Below are 19,524 nucleotides of genomic sequence, written 5' to 3'. Positions count from 1 at the left end.
ATTCCTCCTAATTTGGTGTCATCGTGGCTGCAAATTTGATGAGTATACCCCCAATTCTTTCATCCAAGTCATTCATAAAGATGTTGAATAGCACTGGGCCCAGGACAGAGCCCTGTGGGACCCCACTGGTCACTTCTCTCCAAGAAGAAAAGGAGCCATTGCTGAGCATCCTTTGGGTTCGGCCAGTCAACCAGTTACAAGAATATAACTGGGGTATCCTCTTCCTTTTCCAGGACATGTTCTCCATTTCTACCTTCTGTCCAGGAGGAATTCCAAAAGGTCCACCATTTTGAGCAGGTCTAAGAAGCGTGAATTTACATTTATGCCAGCTTTTATTTGGTCAGATTAGTTCAACATTTTTCTGGAGTTTTGTGACTCCTTGCCCTCCTTTATGGTTAGGCTGTCTGGTCACCCTGGATGGGTAGGGTGACCAGGGGTCCTCCTTTTCCAGGACATGCCCTCCATTGCCACCTTCTGCCCAGGAGGAATTCCCCAAAAGTCCTCCATTTGCAGCAGGACTCAAGAAGCAGGAATGTCCATTGATATTAGTATTTTTAAAGCTGTTTATTGTAGAATGTCCTCCATTTCCACTTTCTGCCCAGAAGGAATTCCCAAAAAAAGTCCTCAATTTGGAGCTGGACTTGAGAACCAGACATTTACAGGAGTGGGGTTTTTTTTGGCTTTTATTTGGTCAGGTCCTCTATTTGGCAGGGCCTTGTCCTCCTTTGAGGGGTTAGGAGGACATTTGAGTCCCCCTTTTTTGCTGGAGTTGAAGTCCCTGAGGGTTAGAGGACCCAAGTTTGGAAACTGCTGCAAGATCCCAGTTTGCAGGGACCTGCTTAGACTCCTCACCTTCCACAAAAGGCCTCTTGTTTTGGGAAAGCAGAGGCAGGCAAAGCAGCAGCAGCAACCACTCAGAGGACTACATTTCCCACAAGCCTCTCTGCTCTGCCTTTTCAGGAGGAGGGGGAGGACTACATGTCCCAGGCCCCAGGCAAGGCAGGAGTGATAGGAGGAGGCCTGGGCAGGAAAGAAAAACCAGAAAACAGGTGAGAAGCCCTGCTTTGGAGGCTCCTGGGAGGAACTTTTTTTTTGGGGGGGGGGGAGTAACCCCCATAGATACCTCTGCAGAGCATAGAAGAGAAGGAAGGGGGCCTTTTTTGCAAAGTGGGTTGCAAAGGAGTGGGTTTATTAGGGGGAAGGAGGGAGATCCCTTATGGGGGGAGACCCACTCATTTTCGAAGTAGACTTCAATCTTCAAAAGCTTAGTCTGGAGCAGAGTGGCCAGGCGTCCTCCTTTTCCCGGACACCCCCTCCCTTCCCACCCACCCCCTTCCTTAAAATTGAGACTTTAAAGGCAAAGCAAGCTACTTTTTCAGAAATCACCCCATAAAATAATAATAATAATAATAATAATAATAATAATAACAACCCTATAGGAATCAAGTCCTGTTAAGAGACAAGATTTTTAGGACAAGTGTGAGCCCCTTCTGAGAAACTTTTTGGGACTTGGTGAAGTCCTGCCATGTCTCTGTAATGGATCTGGCCTTTGTGGTTTATCCAGTCTGATTTGAGTCTATAGATTTTATAGTATAGAAGTTCTATAGACTTAGTATATATTATTATTAGTAGTAGTAGTAGTACAGTATATATACTTCTTCTATAATATAGAAGGAGGAGGGTCTTGGGAGGATTTTTATCTTTGTGATACAATGTTTTTGGAATGTATCTGGTTATTTGTGTTTTGCTTGGTTTCTTTCCTTGCAATGGCTTCTGCTACACAGAGAAATTTGCTTACCTCCTGCCAAGGAGGAATGCAAAAACACCCTCCTCTGAGCAGGATTAAGAACAGGGCGCCCAGAGGTCCTCCATTTCCAGGGCATGCCCTCCATTTGAGCCTTCTGTCCAAGAAGAGTTCCCAAATGTCCTCTATTTTGAGCAGGACTATGAACAAGGGCGCCCAGAGGTCCTCCATTTTCAGTGCATGCCCTCCATATTATTATTATTATTATTATTATTATTATTATCATTATCATCATCATGCTTTATTTATATAGCACTGTAGATTTGCTCAGAGGTCCTCCTTTTCCAGGGCATGCCCTCAAATGGTGACTCTAATATAAAATGACAAAATGAAGGTTTCCTTTTTTGGGGATAGATAGATAGATAGATAGATATAATATTTTCAGCTGCAGATGGTGGAAGCCGTGGCTAAGGAAATGGTGGATATGGAGAGCTGACTGTATCTCTGTGGTTGTGATTGTTGTGAACTTCAAGTTGTGAAGGTTTTTTGACAGTGCCTCCCTCTGCGGCTGAGAGAATGTGACTGACCTAAGGTCACCCAGCAGGAGACTATGTATAGTCCACCCCATACGCTCAAGACCTGTGGGGAACATTTATTTCAACCATCCAGGACTAGACAGACAAGTGTCATCCAGAGGTCTTTGTTTGGTTTTAATTTAATTTTTTTAATGTCTATTTTTAATTTATTTTATGTATAAAATAAAACTTATAAAAGAACCCAACACCATGCTGGCTCACATCGCATCACACCAGAACCAGGTCATAGCCCCACTGTAATGGATTAAAAGAATTTATGGTTTTATGGGAAATCCCAGAACCCTCCATTTTGGTGCCAGGGCAACTGCTTGAAACATATCTTGCTGAGCACCTGCTGCTCAGCAAGCACCTGGTTGCCACCTGTCACACGCTCTGAAGTCAGAACGAGGTCCCCAGCCATGTGCTTTGTTGTGACGTTAGCGAAGTGACCCATGGTGGCAGCATACACCTGGGAAGCTCAGCGGCACATATTGGTGCACCACCACCCTTGTGCCGGTTTAGAAGGTCAGGTAATGGAGGAAGATCGGGGCAGCTCTGGGGCCACAATACTCTGGGCTACCTTAGGCCATAAGTCAGTAATTCCCAAACTCTGGATGTCTTGGATTTCAGCTCCCAGAATTCCTGACTGTTGATCAAATTGGCCAGAGCTTCTGGGAGTCGAAGTCCAAAGTACCTGATAGATCAAAGTTGGGGAACCACTGCCGTAGTTATAAATGTATAACTATGGGCTGAAACAGATGGCCCTGAAGGGGAGGCATAACGCTACCCCTTTGAACGCCGGGTTGGGGCCTTGGCAACTGCACACCATGCCCTCAACTGGGCTGTTTGTCAGTGCAAGAAGAAGTGGCAGAAAGCCGCTCCTTTTTGAGCTCACAAAACGCTGGTTTTTCTGCTGCGACTTTTCTGCAAAACCCCACACCACTAAGCTGACCACTGTGTGGTCAGGCGGGCAGCTTTACGGCGGCTTTCTACTAGCTTAGGGGCATGCGTTGTCCAAACAACACACCTCCAAGCCGCCAGGAAGGCACCACAAAGGAGCTGTCTGTTTCTCCCGTATGTCTCATAATGCCCAATACCTCAAATCTTCCTTAACAGCCAGCAACTACATCCAGCAACAGAGTTCTGCTGGTGACTGGAACACAACTTCCAATACCAATCTCTGGTGTGACAATTAGTAGCAGTCTCCCATCACAACTCCTTGTAGCACCACAGATCACTGTTGAGAGAGGGCTGGAAATGCCTTCCTGCTATACTGACTACAAGCAGAACAGAGCTCCATTGCTCAGTGCAGCTTCTGGCTGTTAAGGGAGGTTGGGGGGGGCATTTGTGATTTTGACAAGGACGCCACAAGTAGAGCAGTTCCAAATCTGTAAATGCAATTTGGGATGCCATCCTGTATTTTTACTGCCAAGGATTATTATGCTTGTGGGATTTTCTGCCACACTATGTTTGGCTGAATGAAACCTCTGCACAGAAAAGGGGTGGGGAAAGTCCTATCTGTTTAACTATCTGCCAGATTAATCTGTCTACCTTTGGGTCGTCGTCATCCTAACATGAACTAAGCCTGCTCCTCAGGCAGTGAAATGAATGTATTTGGGTGGCCCTGAGTGGAAGTGCCATGCTATACAATGGATAGGTTATAATGTCTGATCTTCTCATCCTGATTATTGGTGATATCAAAACAATCTATTTTTCCTGTTTGCAATTTTGATTGGTCCTTTACTCTCCCCCCTCCCCTCCCCCAAAACCAGGATAATGTCTGCGTTTGAATCCAGATTGCCTCCATTTTCCAGAGAAATGAGAGTGGCTGCAGTGGATCCAGCTAAGGTAGGAAGGATAGTATTTGGCGATGGGGATGAAATGTTATTTTAAGTCTCATCTGTTGGAAAGACACTATATATTTAATATTAAATACTAAAATTAATATTTATAAATTTTATATTTTATATTTACAAATACTATAAAGTTAATATTTAGTAAAATTAAATAATATAATTTTAATATATTTAAATACTTTATATTTTTTAGTTTTATCATATTTAATATAATAATGCAGTGGTCCTTGATATCCACCAAGGCTTGATTCCAAGACTCCCCCCCTGTGGATACCAAAATCTGTGGATGCTCAAGTGCCTTTATATACAGTGGTATAGTAAAATGGTGTCCCCTGTATAAAATGGCAAAAGCAAGGTTTGCTTTTTGAAATGTATATATTTGTGAATGTTTTCAAGCCGTGGATGCTGGAATCTGTGGATAAAAATTGGTGGATACAGAGGGCTGATTGTGTTTTATTATATAAAATTGATATAATACAATATAAAAATATAATCTGAAGTTCATGATTGCAGTTACAAATGCGTAACCTAGAGTTACACTTTCAAAACTAACTTGGATTAATCATCCCTACATATTCAATAGTGTAGGCAATACGGAGGGGTCATAAAAGTTCCCTGATGCTGACTTACAGGGCAGCAGTCACTTCAAGGAACAAAAAGTCTGTTCCACTATTGATCATGGTGCACAGACTGAAGCTTTTACCCCATCCCACAAACAGTCTCCAGCGTAAGGATAAATTATGACAGAGATCCTGCATCTGTCTGTTGCACCAGAGATTGCTTCTTGGAGGGAGCTGGGAATATTAGACCTGCTGATCAAGAGGAGAATAAAGCCATGCCTCTCACAGTGCTCCCTGCCAGGTAAGTAAAGATTGAGAATGGGGGCAAGCCAGGAAATGTTAGGTACAGTGGGCCCTTGTTATCCGCTGGGGTTTGATTCCAGACCCCTCCATGGATAACAAAATGCATGGATGCTCAAGTTCCATTAAAGACAGTGGCAAAGAAAAATGGTGTTGCTTATATAAAATGGAAAATCAAGGTTTGCTATTGGGAATTTATACTTTTTTGAAAAATATTTTCATACCGTGGATGCTTGAATCCATTGCTAAAAAATCCGTGATAAAGGAGAGCTGACTGTACTGTAGTTATGTAAACTACATAACTACATAGTTTGCTTGGAATCTTATTTATAGCATGAAAATAAATAATTTTAAAACCCACAATACACAAGTGGAATGAGAGAGATAATCATTATCAGCTGAGTCTTCCTCATTCAAAATGTTTGAGACCAGAGATGTTTGGTTTCTTGGGAGTTTTTTGGATTTTAGAATATCTGTATTTGCATATATGAGATCTTATGGAAATGGGACCCAAGTCTAAACACAAAATTAATTTATTTTTCATCTACACTTTCTACACATAGCCTGAAGGTAATTTTTTTCACAAAACAATGTTTGTGTATATTGAACCATCAAAAAGCAAAAGTGTCACTGTCTCAGCCACCCATGAAATGCTTTGGTATTTTGAATATTTCAGATTTTGGAATTCTGGACGAGAGATACTCCTCCTGTACTAGCAAGAGAAGACCTCTCTAAATAAATGTCTTTCAGAGAGAAATGTAAAACTTTTTCTTGATTTGTACCAGTTCAGCTGTGGGTGGCAGGCTGTGTGTTTCACTGTCCCCTTCCTCCAAGAAAACACACAATTCAAGTCTACACTGAAAGTTGTGTTGAAATCTGTGCCAGAGCAAATTGCTTATAATGTGGAATGTTACATTTTAAAAAAGAAAGAAGAAAAATCTTTTTAACTGATTCACTGATTACACAAATAGGGTTTCTGAAGCAGCAAGTCCTAGCTAAGTATTTTGTCTTCTTCTAGAGCCTGGTGACTTTTGAGAATGTAGCTGTTTATTTCACTACAAGCGAGGGGGCTCTGCTGGACCCAAATCAGAAAGCCTTATACATTGAAGTCATGATGGAGAATTATGGGAATGTGACCTCATTGGGTAAGGAACCTGCCATCTCACTTTGCGGGAGACAAAAACTGTGGAGCAACCTGTATGCAAAGGGATCATGTAGCACCTTTGAGACTGTGTGAAAGGAATTGTAGCACAAGCTTTTCTAGACTTGATCTACTTCCTCAGATGGAGCAACCTGTCAGGTAAACCAGACTGACAGAGGCCTGCTCTTTACTGGAGCTGGAAATTACCTCTGGGTTATGCTATATGATGAGAAAATGTATATGAGGAAATTCTTGCTCCGAATTCCTATACACCAGGAATGGTGCTTCCTCAGTGGAGTTGCACAGGAGTGACTTGCCACTGCTCTGAGGATCTTCTCTCGCTGACTAGGCTCAGTATTTGCCGGTGCTAGTTTAGTCCTGTTGCTTCCTTAACCACCATCCCTGGAGTATTGGAGTTGGCAAAAGGTTACACCAACTCTGCTGCTCCTAACAAATAGCTTGCTCTGAAGAAATCCTTACCATTTTACTGATTCTAGAATTTGGGGCCATGAATTTCACATTTCAGATGTGGTGACCTTTTCCAGTACTACAATTTCTTTTCCTGACATGACAGAAAGCACATCTGTACATCATATTTCATGTGTTGTCACATCATAAGGTTTGGATAAAGGTGTTGTGATACTGGCAGTTTTATTTTCATTGCCTTTCCTAATAATTCCTATGATGGATTTTTCCCCCCACAGCTGATGCACAGTAGCTTCCCATTTTCCCGTCATGACTCTTAAGATCTTTTGGTGGTCATTGTCCAAGAGTATAAACCACACCTGTGGATATGAGAAGCTTTACCTTGCCACCCCTGTGTGCCTCACTTAAATTTACTTATCTCCCCCCCCCCCCCAATTTGTTGTTATTGTTGCCTTCAAGTTGTTTCTGACTTATGGTGATCCAGATGTGAACCTATCATGGGGATTTTCTTTTATTTCAAAGGAGTTTTGCCACTGCCGTCATCTGAGACTGAAAGAGTGTGACGTGCCCAAGATCTCCCATGAATCCTGGCTCAGCCATGTACCACTGGGTGACCTTGGGCAAGTCATGAACTCTTAGCCTCAGAGGATGGCAATGGCAAAACCCAAAAACCTATGATAGGTTTGCCTTAGGGTCTCCATAAGACGGAAACAACTTGAAGACACACAACGTCAACAACATGTAAACAGAACTCATTGAGCATGGGGGAAAATTATAAGTAATGCAGACAAGCCAATGGTTCTCCAGAGTGCTAGTCCAGCACTCTAACCACTGTACCATTCTCTCTCTCTCTCTCTCTCTCTCTCTCTCTCTCTTTCATTTAGGAATCTCTAATACCGTAAATTAATAGGGAATCAGAATATTCTCCAGAATTAGTTCAAATATTATTTTATGTTATTTTATTTTCTATGCTGCCTTTCTCCCAGAAAGAGAAGCAGGGTGGTCCAGAAGATAATTTTTAAAAAGAATACTTTAGAATAAAAATTTAAAAACTATTAAAATCATCTATATAGAATAGTGTTAAAATATGCCTAATTCCATAGGAAATTCATACTAATGACTTCATGTATTTCTATGTTGACTTACCACAGGCTTTTCAGGCCCAAAGCCTGATCTCATTTCTCAGATGGAACAAGGAGAAGAATTGTGGATACCAGATTCTGAGAACAGAGTTGATGCAGAGAACCTTGATGCCTACTCAGGTGAGAGGTTGTTAATAAAACCTAAGTCAACGGAACTATTGCCACCTTTATTGATAACTAGAAGAAGTACCTAGCTTTGCAAGAGTTAGAATTCCCTTTGTCTTGCACCCCACTATCTCTTTTTCTTTTCATTCCCACCCCTCCACATTTGCTTTACTCTATAAACGTTCTCTCCTCCACAATTGGTCTCATCCCATCTTTTCCTCTTCCTACTCTAAGTCTGCAAGATCTTCCCCCCAGTCTCTTTCTCTTTCAGTGTTTGAAGACTTTGAATTACCAGATTTTCTGTTAAAGAAGTAATACCTGGGAATATATTTACTTAATTAACTGAAGTACAACTGTAATTTGAAAATTATACTGAGATAGCATATGAACCCATCTAAACTAGCATATAAAAGAAATGTCTTCTTATTGTTGGAGAGGATATGTGTGGGAAAGAACTCTGAAATACAGTCACCCCTCCATTTTGTGAGGGATCCGCTCCAGATCCTCCTGCAAAAACAGAAAAATACAGATATTCAAGCCTCATAGGATTGAATGGCGGTGCACGCCCAATTTGTTCCTGTCAGTTTGCCACTCACAAATGAGCAAGGGATGTGGATTCAAAGTCCGCGAAAATGGAGGGGGTGACTGTATACAGTATATATATTTGTCTAGATTGTCCAGACTGAACAGATTTTAAACCTTTCATAGATGATTCATTAGCACATATGCTAGTGCGGGCACTTACTTCTGTTATTACTGTCTATTGAAGATATATTGCATAAAGATTTTAATTTCATAGCACTGGCTGTTGCAAAAATGGAGGTAGCCAAATGCTGTAAAAGCTTGGGTTGCCTATTTACAGAAAATTGGTTTAGCAGAATATGGTCTGTTTCTATTTTAGAGGGAAAAAAACCTGTATTATAAAATTAAGATCATTGAAGGAGTTTGAATATAAAATGCTAGCTACAAGTTTTCTCTTCATGTTTCATAAAATATTTTATACATTTTAATTTTTAAAATAAAATATTTATATCCTGCTCTGTAGCCAAGGCTCTTGGGGGAAGAGAAGAATCTGAGTAAAATCATTTCAACACATTTTATTTTATTACTTATTTCGTTCCCACCTTTCTCCCAATAATAGGACTAACAACACTTTTGTAAACAATACAGCTTAAAACTATACAAAGTCCTTAATAAAGTATAAACATACAGTAAGAGTTATTTAAAAAGCAATTAAACAAGCTGCCTGGGACAAATTTTTAAAAACAGCCTCCATGTGATGTCCATATCATGAAATCATTCTTTTAAACTGCCTTGTGCATTTTATACAAATGTTACTGTTTGTTACTGTATTTTCAGTTTTGTAAATCACTGAGAAAAAAGATGACTGGCCACCAGCATATGTATATTCTTAAAGAAAAATGAGCCCTAGGCATCTATAAGTCCCATTGTACATTGTTAACGGGCCACACAGAAGGCTTGAGAGTTCATAGAAGGAGACTTCTACTAGTAACCAGCAAGATATTGCTTATCTATGCATTGTTTAATTTTTAATTTAATGATTTTTTTTTTAAATCCTTTATTCTACCAGGTAACTCATTGGGAAAATCCTGGAATCCCCCATGGGTTGAATGTTCTGATAACGTCCCCCAGAGAATCCTTTTGGAACAGAAACCTTCCAGTTATTTGGCATTTGGGAAATCTTCTGTTCAACAGTCAGACATTAAGATGCCACGGAAAACCTACAAGGGACAAAGAAGCTACAAATGCCTAGAGTGCGGTGAAAGCTTTAAACAGCACTCTCTCTTTGTCAGCCACTGGAGGGTCCACACGGGAGAGAAGCCATATGAATGCCAGGAGTGTGGGAGGAGTTTCCTTCGCCCCTCGGCTCTCGTGAAACACCGTCGTGTTCATGGCACAGATAAGCCCCACATTTGTGTGGAATGTGGGAAGCAATTTGCTCGAGAGTCATATTTGCTGGCCCACCAGATAACCCACGTCCAAGACGTGCTGCCTAAATGCTTGCAGTGTGGGGAAGATTTTGCCAACCACCCAGCCTTTGTAAGGCACCAGAGGGTCCATACCGGAAAGAAACCCTATAAATGCTTGGAGTGTGGTAAATGTTTTGCTGACCGGTATCATGTTGTGGTTCACCAGAAAATTCACGCAGGGATGAACCGTTTCAAATGCTCCGAATGCGGGGAGTCTTTTGACCAGCATTCGGCCCTTGTGAGCCACTGGATGGTCCACACTGGAGAGCAGCCCTATGAATGCTTGGAGTGTGGCAAAGGTTTTCCTCGGCCATCAGCCCTTTTGAAGCACTGCAGGGTCCATACAGCTGAGAAACTCTACATGTGCTTGCAGTGTGGGAAGTCCTTTGCTCAACAGTCGGGTCTGGCGAGACACCAGCGTGTCCACACGGGAGAAAAACCCTACACATGTTCAGAGTGTGGGAAGTGCTTTGCAGACAGCTCATCTTTCAAGAAGCACAAAAGAGTTCACACAGGAGAGAAACCCTTCATGTGTTCAGAGTGTGGGAAATGCTTTTCGGACCGATCAAATGTCTTGGCTCACCAGAGGGTCCACACGGGGGAAAAACCCTACAAATGTACGGAGTGTGGGAAATGCTTTTCTCATCGGTCACACATTGTGAAACACCAGAAATTCCACATGAAGGATTGTCTAAACACCAATAACATGCCCAGGGGTTTGGTTACAGAACTTTTACCTCATCCAAAGACACACAAACCAGAGCTTGGAAGCAATGAATTACAAGTAATATAATGTAATTACTTGTAATAAGTAAAAATTTTTAGCAATAATAGTGAAATAAGCTAATATATCAAAAATGTAACCTATGGGGATGAAATTGCTTTATTGGTTTAAGGTTCCATTATTATTATTATTATTATTATTATTATTATTATTTTCTTATATCCTGCCTTTCTCCAATATAGGGACTCAAGGTTCCAGTTCTAGTTGTTTTTTACAGTTACATTTAAAGGGCATTGGTGAGCAGTTTGACAGATCCCTTAGGTTAAATGTTTTCTGCCATTCTTTCTTGAGTCTTAAGATTTAATGTCACCATGGGCATTATTAGACTGAAAATAAGCAAAATAAGTGGGGTAGAAATCAGGGGCTGAGGTTTAGAATTTCAGGAGATTGCTTTAGGTCCTTTTGGGTTGGGCACCTGTATGCAAACTTTGTTGTTGTGTGCTTTCAAGTCATTTCCGACTTATCATGACCTTAAGGCAAACCTATTATGGGGTCTTCTGGGATTGAGAGTGTGTAATTCACCTAAGGTGGGCTTCCATGGCTGAGCAGGGACTCAAACCCTGATCTCCAGAGTTGAAATCCAGTGCTCAAACCTTACTTAAGGGTAAATCACAGTGATCTTTCTTAGACCAACTTCCCTGGAAACATGGAGTATTTCAGATGCAGAAGCAGTAGCCTCTACCTCTAGCCTTTTCTCCATCCTTCCTTGTCTTGCTCTCTGTCCCCCTGATATTCTCATGCATACAACAGAGCCCACTTCTGTTTACCCACATGTAAACACACTCTTGTGTGTACATGCCTGATTATTCAAATGCTCACACAGCCTACCCTTTCAGACACATGTGATGCCACATCAAAACAGATTTCCTAATGCCCCACTTCTTTCTTTACTGCAGCATCACCCATTTTGTTTAACCTCTCTCTATACTGTACAAGCCATTTCTTACCTCCACACTGTTCTCCAGCCTTTAAGCCTCTGTCTATCCTACCAAGTTCTGTTCTCCAGCATCTCTTTATTCCCATATTTTCCTAGCCTTCTCTGCCTCTTTATCCATCCCCTCCTATCCTTCAGCTGCCCACAAAAATAAAACATTCTTTTGATAATGCAGGAGTAGAGGCTGTTGACAGGGAAAGAAAAGACCAGCAGAGGGACAGACATTGCAGAATGGTTGTGGCTGCTTTGCTACCCAGGCTCAAACTTTGAATTATTTTCATGGTTTCTAAATTTTTTGCACTGCTTAAGCTTTCCTTTTTTAAAAAAAATAAGCAAAATTAGTAACGAATAATATTATGCTAATACATTTGTGTATATATATATATAAATACTATTACAACCTAGCATGTGGGGTGTTATATCATCCCTTGAGGGGACATTTGAAAGGTTCTGAACCAGTTTGAGAAATTCTAGTAAACTTCACTGGGAAGATGCAGTGCTGGCTGCAGAAATGATTTCTTTGTCACCACCATCCCAGAATAGATTCAGTAACTTTCAGGAACATAATTATCCAAAGAGATCTTGCAGCACGTAATCCTTCAAGAGGCATGGGATATCTTACCTAGTTCCTAGACCTGGCTACCAGCAATCCACAGAGCCTCTGTCTTGTTGGGATACAGCTTCTGTTTATTGGTCCTAACTCAGTGTGTTACAGCACCCAAGTCCTCTTTTAGCGCTTGGGCAGGTGCAGCTGATTCTAATAAAAAAGGAGAAGAACAGACTGATGGCAGCTGAGTCCCTAATGGCTTCACCAGGCAGTTTGATATAGATGTTAAACAGAATCAGGAATAAAATGAAACTTTTGGCACCTCAGTGTTAATATCTATGGGGCTGAATGAAACATGCCACTGTCTGGAACTGTCTGTGCACAGGAACAGAAGTGATATAACACGATGCAACTTATGCCCTTCTATTATAGAGCCCTTCTTATATTTCCCCCCAACTTTGTTGATATTATCATCACAATGTTTTTATATTGTAAATTATTTAATTTAATTTTATAATCAAGGATGGGAAGTTGGGCGGGGGATTAATTTTAACTAGATTTGATATGTAATACACTGTTTTTAGATGTTGTAACTTGCCTTGATTCCCCATGAAAAGGCAGGCTACAAATAAATACATTATTATTATTATTATTATTATTATTATTATTATTATTATTATATAGTGCCTCCTACTCCATTTGTCATTCATCCAGAGCAGGCAACTGGTCAAGTCTGAAATGGGGTCCACATAATATGTTTCTTTCAAGAATGTCTGACATTTCATATCATTATTATATTTATTTCTGTTCCCAGTTCAGGACTCAAAGTGACTTACAAGTTTTAAAAAAAAATCTCCCCATAGAAACCTGCCAGAGCTTTAAGATAACCAGAGAAAGATTTTCTCTTGGTTTCATTTGGTGCTTGGTGAGAACATGAGAGAAGGCTTTCTTGGTGGCTGGTCCCACCCTCTGGAACTCCCTTCTTCTGCAGTAAGCTAAGATGGTCCTCTCCCTGCTTTCCTTCTGATGGCAAGCAAATACTTTTTTGTTTAAGCAGGTTTTTATTGAGTACAGTCAACAACCCTCCACATTTGTGGATTTGATATGCTAGAAGTAGAGTCACATGGGAGGACCTAGAGATTCCTCAAGAAAACACTTCTATAGGCATTTGCATGTCCTCCAGCGTGATTCTATGGTCAACGTCTGGCGGATATTGGCCATAGAGTTCTGCTGGAAGACCTAAACATTCCTAAAGAGGTGTTCTTTTTTATTTGAGGCTTTTCCACTTTCATGAAGGTCCTACACCCCTAATCCCAAGAAATGTAGGGGACCCATTGTAATTGCTTTCAGGGAGGCTTCTTATGGTAGGGGAGGGTGTTTTTAACATGCTACTTTAATGTGATTTTAACCGTGTTTCAAAATTGTATTGTTTTAAGCTGATTCTTTTGTGAGCCAAGTTAAATCAAGATTAAACAATTTAAAAAAATCAAAACCAGATGAAAACATATGTCATTACACACACAGAGAGAAATGCACACCAGCACAAAAATTAGCAGGATCCAGTTCATTGTTTAGGTGAGCTGGGCCTTATGCAGTCACTTATTAAATGCCTGCCAAAACAGAAAAGTATTTACTTGTCTGCAAAAAGAAAGTGGGGAGGGTGCCATTTTAACTTCTCTGAGAAGAAAGGTCCAGAGCCTGTGGGTAGCCACTCAGAAGGACTTTTTCCCAGGTTCCCACCAACACAATTTTTACTATCAGATACTCAAGCATCTTGTCCAAAAAGAGATATTACCAATGTGGTGATAACTCTCACATACTTCTTGAGCCATCAAAGTCCTCTTCAGGAGAGAATGAACTGCCTCTTTCAAAGTGGTAGGCATATTTCCCATAAAATACTTGATGGGTTTACAGTGAGCCCTTGGTATCTGCTGGGGTTTGGTCCCAGGACCCCCCTGGATACCCAAATCTGGGGATGCTCAACTCCCATTAAATACAGTGGCATAGTGAAATAGTGTCCCTTATATAAAATGGCAAAATCAAGGTTTGCTTTTTGGAACTGATACCTTTTTGGAATATTTTCAAGGCATGAATGCTTGAATCAGTGGATAAAGAATCTGTGGAGGGCCAAGTGTACTCCAGCTTGCCATTTCAGGACAGCTTTTACAAAGTTCATGTTATGCCAAGTTGTAACTACAGTAATATAAAACAGTAAAAATTGGAAGAATTAACAAGTCAAATCAAGGCACACCACAAAGAGCAGAAGACAAATCCAGTTTGCTTTTGTGAAAGAAAGTCTGGTCACTTCTCTGCTCTATCTCTCCAGCACCACCTGAACCTGATGCCTTTGTGTATACTAAAATTTGTCTTTTTCATTATCCTGTTTCCCAGCATCAAGGATTCCATAGACATTTTTCCTAGCTCTGATTAAAATGCTACTAATTTTGGTAGATTCTGCTCCTCCCTGCTGTTCAATGTGCCTTTTATAGAATGACTTTTTGTTGTTTTATTTCTCTTGGTGTGGATCATACACCACTGCTTTATTTTATAGTTTTTCTTTTATTTCTCTTTAGGCTAATCTGAGTTTTCTGAGTCCTCATTTACTTGAGCCTGGACCAATCTTCAATCTTCACTTTTTTTCATCTTTCATCTTAGGCCAAACTACTAGATAGCTCTAAATACATTAAGCTTTAACTAGAGAGCTGGTGGAAGAAGAGGAGGAAATGTGGCATTTTATAAATGGCCATGGCTAATTTCACATGTGATAAAACTTGTATGTAAAAGCCAACTTCATTTGATGCCATAATCCCAACTTGTTCTACGCTGCTCACTTTTTAGTTTAATCATTGTATATTCTCTGCAATTCATTTATCTTCCTCTGATTTCTTATGTACTGATCTGATTCCTTGTTTATCTGTTGGGATTTATATTAGAGATGCAATCAATGAAACAATGTATTACAGTATTTACAATGATTACAAGTAATAAACATTGAAAATAAACTAGAGGAACAATTTGTCCCCCAGATAGCCAACCTCCCCCCATGAGCCTCTGGAGTGCATAATATTGATCATTTTGCTTTGTTTTAAGGCACACTAGGTTTATTCAGACATTGTTTTTAGCATGCCTGAGCAAATAATCTCACTCATGCATTCTGGTTTTGTTGTTCACACATTTTTTTTTATTGGAATTGCATCTCTGCAGGTTCTGTTGCTTACACATATCAGCACTGCTAACACAGATGGAGTCGACGATGCAGATGTATTTGAAACACGTTCAAGGCATGTAGAGTTTTATCCCGGTTTATCCTGGGTCTATTTGCATCAGTTATTCACACAGGTGACAATGTAATATTTTAAAGAAAAACTTGAGGGGGGGCGAGATCAATTATCTTGGGTTAAGTGGTTTTTTTGCATCCCCCTCAGCTTGTTGTTCATTTTGGGTGCATTCAAAATGCATGTGAACAACAAAGATTCAACACACCTTCTACTGGAATTATTTTCACTGTTTAAATAACCCCACCCTCACCTTTTATAGATCCCTAGAGATTTTCCTTTGGCTTGTACATGCTTTTTTTCAAACCAGCAAGTGATATGATTTGATGCTCCAGTCACTTTTTGTTTTCAAACGAATATCTGATAGGATGAATGGGAACCCCTAGAAGTCCAAAAGGTTGGCAGCATTCAAACACTGTGAAATGACCAATTGGGGCTTTGGGTCCCTGTTGACCAAAAAAGAAAAGAAAAGCGGGAAGATAGATATGACAATAGAGATTACAGCCATGCAGGGTGTCATGGAGGCCCATGTAGCCCACTAATTTTCTACTCCTGTTTTGGGGGTAATGCAACTTTCCACCTGATCAGTTTGAAGACCTCTCATCAGGACAAAGAACCAGTCCCTTATTGTGCTTCTGTCTTCTCTTGACTGGGCTGCATCTACATGGCAGAATTAATGCAGTTTGGCACCGCTTTTAATGCCATGGCTCAGTGCTATGGAAATCTGAGGTTTGTAGTTTTGTGTGACATTTAGCCACCTCTGCCAGCTCTGGTGCCACAAGAAACTACAAATCCCAGGATTCCACAGGCTGGCACCAGAACAGCTTAAGTGGTGCAAACTGCATTAATTTTGCAGTGCGGCAGCAGCCTAGGTTTCCATTTCTGAGTTGTCATCCAGCCTTTTACCAGTAATAGTTTTTACCATAACCGGGCATTGATACAACACTCCTACTGGCTGTCACTAAGGCATTTTCTAAAGTACCAGTAATAGTTTTTGCCTCCATATGGATACCCAGTCCTGGCATTTGGGCACGTAGTATTTTAATCCAAGTATTTCCCTGGTAGTGGGCAAGCTAATAAACAATTGTTAGGATACGGATGTGTGAAAAGATATTTACAGTTCTCTATTGACTACCTACCTCCTTTAAAAATAATACCAAAGTATTTGCATCCTGAATGTCAGGATAGTATGTGGTGAAGTTTCCCGTCATCAGCCTTTCAAATGGGAGAATGGACACTCAGGAATAATTGCAGGCTGAGTCTCCCTTACTTGAAATGCTTGGGACTAGAAGTGTTTTAGATTTCAGACTTTTTTGGATTTAGGAATATTTGCATATACATAATGAGATCTCTTGAAGATTGGAGCCAAGTCAAACACAAAATTCATTACTGTTTCATATACATCTTATCCACCTAAACAGAAAGTAATTTTATACATAATATTTTAAATAATTTTGTGCATGTAACAAAGTTGGGGCTTTTCCCATTTTGCCTGCCTGCATATTGTTTAAAACATTACCTAGTTTTAGTCCACTTAAGGATTTTTTAGAAGTGTGTGTGTGTGTGTGTGTGTAGTTTCTGTAATATTCTGCTGTAGTGGAAATCTTTTCAGAAAAATCAAGAGATTGGCTAGATAAGAAGAAATATAAGCATTACTAATATACGGAATATTAGTCACTATCTATTATAACACACACGTCCCTCCACATTTGCTCATGCACCTGGCCAGCCACCCACTTCCGCGTCCGCCTCCTCTTCCTCTGCCCCCTGCGCGCTCCCTCTGGCCACCAGCCACCCGTCTCCGCCTCCTTCTCCAACCTCCTCCTCCCCCTGCACATCCCTCTGGCCTGCGGGGCTGTGCGGGGATGGCTGGCTGGCCACCCACCTCCTCCTCTGCCTCCTCTGGGACCCCTGGCCGCACGCTGGCCTCAAAAGGGAGCTGGTCCCCTTAAGGGGGGGGAGGAGGAGGAGGAGGTGAGTGGCCAGTTCCAGTATGAATGTTTTTTATTTTTTAAAGTCTATTTTTAAAGTCTATTTTTTTAAAACCTATTTTTTAAAATGCATTTTAAAGTCTGTTTTTTCAAGTGCATTTTTAAAGTGTTTTTCAAGTGCATTTGTAAAGTGTGTATTTTAAAGAGCATATTTTAAAGTGCATTTTTCCCAAGTGCCTTTTATGTGTGTTTTTGGTGCTTGTAATGCTAACAAGTCTCCCTTGTTTTGTCAATGATAGTGTGGTGGTGGTGGTGGTGGTGATGATGATGATGATGATGATGCAGCAATAAGCCTCTGAAATATGCAAGAGGCCACGTTAAGTAAAGCCATGTGAAATGCCCAAATGTGCTGTTGTGTGTGTTTTGGAATGGAGGTTGGGGGTGTTTGGCCAGAAAGGGGAGTACATTTCTGTCATCTGTCTAGGAATAATGCCAAAATGTCCTCCATTTTGATGATGCCTAAGAAACAGGCATTTATATTAACATTTTTTAAAAAATCATCAATTTTTTTCACATGTCCTCCATTTTTAAAAGTGTCCTACATTTGAAAATGTTGTCCTACATTTGTCCCGGTTTGGAGGTCCTGACTTATGGCAACCCTACCCATGTCTAGAGGTGCTGTTTTTAAGGTTGGGTTTTGTGTGTGTGTGTGTGTGTGTATGAATTTAAATATTTTTCATGTTTAACGTTTTCATTTTTTAAATTTATTGTTTTTAAAATCTTATATTTATACTTTTATTAATACAAGTGTATAATTGTTTAATTCGTATTGTCTTAAATATATTGTTCGCTGCCTTGAGTCCCATTATTGGGAGAAAGGCAGAATATAAGTAGAACAACAACAACAGTAACAACTACTCTCCACTCTCCTGCAGGCTCCCAATCTCTTTGTCTCTTTTCAAGCCATGGTTTTCTGGGAAGCACTGTGACTTCCTCTTTCCTTGAGAATGAAGACCTTTTATAATTAAAAAACTGTTCTTGCTGGGGCAGGGGAATGTTGTCTTTGCTGTCTCAGTTGGGGAGGATGCTGGGTTCACCAGCATGAGGCTCTCCTCCCCATCCAAAGCCCCTTCCCAGGAGGTCCAGGGGGGTGACACTATGAGTTGCCACACTGGGTGACACCAACCCTAGTGACACCTCTGTCTGCAGCTCCTGATACAATTTAAGATATTTTTATATTAGCTCCCCAGGTCCATTTATTTGAAACCAGCATAAAACTGGAAAGAACAGGAACAAAATTTGAGACATTTCCATCAGGATGGAATCACTGAGTGCTTTCCTCTTTATAATGAAGTTCCTACAATAATACTTTGTTTTCTGGTGCCATTGGTGTCATTGCTCTAGCTCCTTGGTGCATCCGCTCACTTTCCCTCTCCCTCAAGTAGCAGGGGCAGCGTGCCTATGTATATCTGTTAGTGAGGAGCAACTCTTTTGCTCCGATCCTTCTCGTGAGCTTCTTAACAGGGCAAACAGCTGGTCAGTTGATGGACAGAAGGCAAGATTCAGCAGACCTTTGATCTGATCCAATATGGCTCTTAACTTTGTTTACAAGAGGTATTTCTTGATTCAGGAATGAAGAGGAATCTCTATATGTATCTGGCATTATATCATAATGGCCCATTTTAGAAGCACATTAGGGGGAACTGAAGAATGGGGCTTGGGTCCTCTTGGTAATCGACAGTGTAAGCCTAGATTCTCTGTGCAGAAAAGGGTTGACAGCTCAGGTTAACCCCAAGTCCTGAGATTTCTGGGCCCAAACCCAAGGTCTAGGAACATCCCCTGGTGATGCCATTAAGCATTATGAAGAGAGCCAGCGAGGTGTAGAAGTTTAAGTGTTGGAACTACAACTCTGGAGATCAGGGTTTCATTCCCTGCTTGAGCATAGAAACCCATTGAGTGACCTTCAGCAAGTTGCACTCTCTCATCCTCAGAGGATGGCAATGGCAAATCTCTTCTGAAGAAATTTGCCAAGAAAACACTGTGATAGGTTTACCCTAGAGTCACCACAAATGATTTGGAGGCACACAGCAACAAGAAAAGCAACCACAGGTGCTCACAATCTGTCATTAAAACACAGAACGTAATTTCACATTTATTTATTTATTTATTTATTTAAAATTAATTTTTTTCATGTGTATGCTGCCTTTCTCCCC

The 19,524-nt window shown here is 40.7% G+C and overlaps 1 protein-coding gene across 1 annotated transcript; it reads left to right on the top strand.

The window, feature by feature from the left end:
- The first annotated feature begins 983 nt into the window (after nucleotides 1–983).
- On the top strand, nucleotides 984–14,993 carry LOC149320909 (uncharacterized). The gene is made up of 5 exons (XM_089505320.1): nucleotides 984–1,049; nucleotides 4,092–4,167; nucleotides 6,054–6,180; nucleotides 7,754–7,864; nucleotides 9,441–14,993. The coding sequence occupies exons 2-5, from the start codon at nucleotides 4,096–4,098 to the stop codon at nucleotides 10,631–10,633; spliced, it is 1,503 nt and encodes a 500-aa protein (XP_089361446.1). The 5' UTR covers nucleotides 984–1,049; nucleotides 4,092–4,095; the 3' UTR covers nucleotides 10,634–14,993.
- The last annotated feature ends 4,531 nt before the right edge of the window (nucleotides 14,994–19,524 follow it).

Source organism: Sceloporus occidentalis, unplaced genomic scaffold (genome assembly GCF_023333645.1).
Source record: "Sceloporus occidentalis isolate IW3139 unplaced genomic scaffold, rSceOcc1.0.p SCAF_1, whole genome shotgun sequence".
Lineage (NCBI taxonomy): Eukaryota > Metazoa > Chordata > Lepidosauria > Squamata > Phrynosomatidae > Sceloporus > Sceloporus occidentalis.
Note: the sequence above shows the minus strand (reverse complement) of the source record. Positions and strands in the feature narration are given on the sequence as shown.